This window comes from Scylla paramamosain, chromosome 5 (genome assembly GCF_035594125.1).
Source record: "Scylla paramamosain isolate STU-SP2022 chromosome 5, ASM3559412v1, whole genome shotgun sequence".
NCBI lineage: Eukaryota > Metazoa > Arthropoda > Malacostraca > Decapoda > Portunidae > Scylla > Scylla paramamosain.
Genome location: NC_087155.1, coordinates 34,080,056 through 34,084,773, shown reverse-complemented (window position 1 = coordinate 34,084,773; position 4,718 = coordinate 34,080,056). Strand labels below are relative to the sequence as shown.

Sequence of the window (4,718 nt, the reverse complement as noted above, 5' to 3'; positions counted from 1 at the left end):
TTTTATGTTTAAAATATTCCACAGACAATGAAGCATTAGCAATTTGTCAATAAAATTCCATTCTGGTATTGATATTACGTAAAATTTATAAATATAAAACATGGTGGTATGACTTGACATACGCAAAAGGAGAAGATTTTGTTGTTCTGTTATCACTTACTACTCCAGGGCCTGTAGTGATAAAGACTCTTAGGAGTAGTCCTAGGACCACTCCTAGAAGTGCTTTTATCTTCGACTTTGCTCCTAGAAGTTGCTCCTAAAAGCAACTTTTACTTCCAAATTAAAAGTTATTCCTAAGAGTAGAAATGCCGCTAAAGTAGCAGCTTTTCTAAATGTAACAACATCATTTTGAGTCAATTTTATCAAGAAGTCGCTCTTTTGGTAGTAGTTTATGTTTGTAAATTAATCTTGAATATTTCTAAGTCATTTTAGATTATTTTTGAGCATTATTATAAGAGCGGTATGTAATTTCTGGACATGTCGAAAATTTGGCGGATGTAAACAAAGCACCGCCCTCTCTGGCGGGCCACCATGCCGCTCGTCTCCACAAGATGGATGCTGAGAATGGCTGCCAGTTCAAGAGTGAAAGAAATTAGTGGAGTTATTAAACATTACTCCTTGTAAACCTCACAGAGGAAAGAAAAACATAATAAAGGCTCAAAGCAAAAGAAGTCTGTATGGTCAGACATTGTTGCTCATCTAAATTAAGCAAGCATACATACATATCACAATGCATAGTACATTCTCTCTCTCTCTCTCTCTCTCTCTCTCTCTCTCTCTCTCTCTCTCTCTCTCTCTCATATATATATATATATATATATATATATATATATATATATATATATATATATATATATATATATATATATATATATATATATATATATATATATATATATATATATATATATATAAACACACACACACACACACACACAGATGTGTATGCATGTACTCGTATGTATGTACGAGTATATTCCACCTTTGTTGACAAAGCAAACTCCTAGCTCTGTAAAAGTCCCTCTGAGGTATTTTTATATTTTACCCACTTTGAGAGCATTTCTAGGAGCAAACTCACAACTTTGAGAGTCCTTTTAGGAGTTACGAGTAACTTTGAAAGTAATCTTTACTTTGAGAATAATTTTTAACTCTCAAAGTGTTTATAAATAAGGATCCTGTTTAAGTGCTCCATTCCTATCCCAACATTTCGACATACAATGAAACAATAACAGTTTGTCAATGAGAACTCAAAAGTAGTTGATAATACGTAAAAGTGAATAAAATACTTAGATGATGTTTTGATGCTGTCGCCTCGATATGATGCGCATGTGCAGTGGCATCACCCGGTAAAAATCTGGGCCCGGGGAGAGATTTGGCACGACACCGGGCGTCCTGAGGGGGCAACGCAGGAATATATTCAGGAATAAACAAACTGTAAGTCATAGAAAATTGGAACCTTGGGATTTATATAAGAATTTCTTAAAATTTGGAAATAAAAAAAAAAATTGAGTTAGCAACTTTGCCTGAGATGCCCGACGCGGCGCAGGTAGCGGTGGCTGATTCAATCAAGTGATCGCTTTCAATACCACCGTTTCCTTACATCATTCTATGTAGAGAGCACATCAAAAGGGCACTTTTTTTTTAATGTATAGGTGATAAGAATTTTGAGATAAAACTGGAAAAAGTTGTTACCTTATTCAATTACAATAACATATTGTTAAAATTAGCTTTTATGCAATTTATGTTGTTTTATAGATATATACTGTTGTACTTACACTTGATGGTGTAGGTAACACAAACTTGAAGAAGTCAGTAAACGGGTAATGTAATGGAACCACTGTTTTATACGCTCCCTCCTCCTTTTAATATTGGAATCACTTCCTTAGTCATATGAAGCAGGTGGTGCAAGAAACCACTTTTCAAGTATGAAACGTTTTTGCACACCTACCTGCTTTACAAGACTCGTACCTGTCCTTCCTCCCTCTGCATGTTCTGTAACTTGTGCAGTCAAAAGAAAGACGAACAGAGGCACACGCCTGCGCGGGGTTTTGATGGGGACGAGAGTGAAGGGTGAACATTGTGTTTTCTATGATGGGCCCTTCTCACCTCCACGCACTCCGGTATGGAGTGGCTGTTTTATTTTGTTTCTGCGGCCAGGGAATGAGCTTTCCACTCTACTGTATTCCTAAATTATGTGAAACAGGTAAGTTGCGAAAAAAAAAAATATTCTTGGAAAATGGTTTCTCTAATTTTTTTAGACCTCGGATATGCTGGCAGTCTCCTTATAAAACATGGCACTTGAGATATTACTAGCAGGTTAGAGGACTTGGGTCATAGAAGAAACGGTCAATACAGTATGTGAGTGGTGTCTTAACAATGTGAGGGTGATGTCTCACTCAGCTATCGACCACAAGTGATCTATGTGTTGTCGCTTCAACAAATAAGACTGGCTTGTGAATATAACCATTAACACTCAGGACTTCCTTCACAGAAGACTCATGGGTAATAATAAAAGCCATTTTCTGAAACTTTTCGGCTTCTTATGCCTACCACATTTAACAGACTCGAGAGGAAGTTACATGAATTATCAAGAGCTCTTCTATGTAGGTAGTGATGGTTTAGTGAGGTATTTATAACATCACTAGGAAAAAATTCAATTAAAACCATGTTAATCATCGCAGCGTTCTAAAAAAAAACATCTTCAGGAGGAAGGAAACTGTTGAAGTATCTGGGTCTAAGTGCGTATGGATCCAAATTAAGATCGTGCTTGATTCTCTCATGGAAGCTGTACGTCAGGCTACCGCAGAGTTGATCCTTTGGGAATATTATGAGGACACATGTAACATATCTTATTTTCATTTCTTCTGCCATGTCCTCTTTACCTCCCGTCCTTTTCCTGAGAGGTGATTTGCTTATTTCAACTTCCTCTCCTTGTGGTTCTAACCCTTAGTATATCATATTAAACAAAAGTTCTCGTTATACAGCTTTCAAATCAATGACAGAGGACAGTGATAAGTTTTAACTTAAAAACAACTCCTTTTGTTATTTAAAGTTATTCTATTTCATGTGTGTAATGCTTATATAAGAAATCAGTGCAAAGCAAAAGGTGGCGAAGATGGTGGTCACGATAGCTGAGCTTGGAAGTAAGATTGGTTATAGTGAGTGAGTGTGGCTTTCTTTCTGTCAGGGAGCCACAACCTTTTTTACGATCCTCCTGTAACTATTACCCTATTCAGGACCGGCATCTCAGTGGACTTTCTTTTTTATTAGATTTTTGTTGCTTTTGGCCAATGTCCCTCCTACATAAAAAAAAAAAAAAAAAATAATAATAATAAGTAAATAAATAATTAAGTTGAGTTGCTGTTCGGGATTGTTGCCTTTAAAACGGCACTCCCTGACATGTTTCCTCGCACTGTCCGGGTCTTCTGTTTTCTTCTTTCTCTTTCCTTTTCTTTTCTTTTATTAACCAAAAGAATATGCTGGTGCTGGCAGTGGTACTGGAAGAGGTGGCGATCGTGATTGTGGTGTTTGGGAAGATAGCGACAGTGATGATTATGATGGTGATGGTGATAGCGGAGTTGGTGGACGGTGGTGGCGATGGTGGTAGTGGTGGTGGTGGTGGTGGTGTTGTTGCTGTTGTTGTTGTAGTAGGAGGTGGTGGTGGTGCTGCTTTTGCTTCTGATGTTGCTGTAGCTTGCTGTTGCTGCTGCTGCTGCTGCTGCTGCTGCTGCTGCTGCTGCTGCTGTTGCTGCTGCTGCTGCTGCTGCTGCTGCTGCTGCTGCTGCTGCTAATGATGATGATGATAATGATGATGATGATGATGATGGTGATGATGATGATGATGATGATGATGATACATGGTTAATAAAATATTCTCAATGTTGCAAATTTCATATTTATTTCAAGGATATTATTTCTTTTAGTACGAAGTACCTAAAATTATCAAGCTAAAAAGTAATATTATTAGCTTTGACGAGCCCGTTTAATGTTGAGAGAGGTCTTGCTAACCATGGACAGTGATGCCAAGGCCGTCGTGCAGGGCTGCCTTGGGGCGCCCTATGGAAGAACTGGATGTAGGATCAAGTTACTCGTCCAATTTGACCACAGGGGCGGCGTGGGAGAGGTAAGGGAATGCCGGGTAAGTGGGATAGAAAGGATGGTGCGGGAATGAGTAAGTGAGGGGGACGGGGGCAGGCACCTTGTAAGTTAATGGCTTGTATTGGACGACGGGTTGCACGTACTTCACGGCAGGCACGGTCACCTCGTGCTCCTTGGTGGTGAGTGTCAGCTTGGTGGTGTCTGCTGGAGTGGCGGCCTCCACGGGCTCGAATTGCTTAGTCTCGAAGGTGGTCTTGGCCACGGAGGGCACTGCCTGGATGTACGGCAGAGGCACCTTCACGGCCTCTACATCTCGACGTCGGCGACGGGCTTCTTCCACGGCTGGGGCGGCCTCAGCCTCGGCCGCAGACTCAGCTGCTTGCCATACGAAAGGGAACTCAGTTGCCTTCAGCTCAGGGTTGACAACGTAGCCATAAGGGTGGGCGTAGGGAGTGGCGTAGGGATAGGCGTAGGGAGTGAAGAGAGGGTGGGTGTGTAGGTATGGGGTGTGTAGAGCCACTACCTTGCCCTCGTCATCGACCGTGGAGGGTGACGTCCAGGGCAGCACGTAGGGTAGCAGATGTGCCGAGCAGCACGACACAGCGGCCAGAATCACCTGT

At 40.8% G+C, this 4,718-nt stretch overlaps 1 protein-coding gene across 1 annotated transcript in view; it reads right to left on the bottom strand.

Moving 5' to 3' along the window:
- Nucleotides 1-3,879: 3,879 nt before the first annotated feature.
- LOC135100874 (uncharacterized) overlaps nucleotides 3,880-4,718 on the bottom strand; it is a 1,275-nt gene continuing 436 nt past the window's right edge. The window contains exon 2 of the mRNA XM_064004393.1: nucleotides 3,880-4,714. Coding sequence (XP_063860463.1) covers nucleotides 4,085-4,714 — 630 coding nt within the window. The 3' untranslated portion in view covers nucleotides 3,880-4,084. The remainder of the gene's footprint in view (nucleotides 4,715-4,718) is intronic.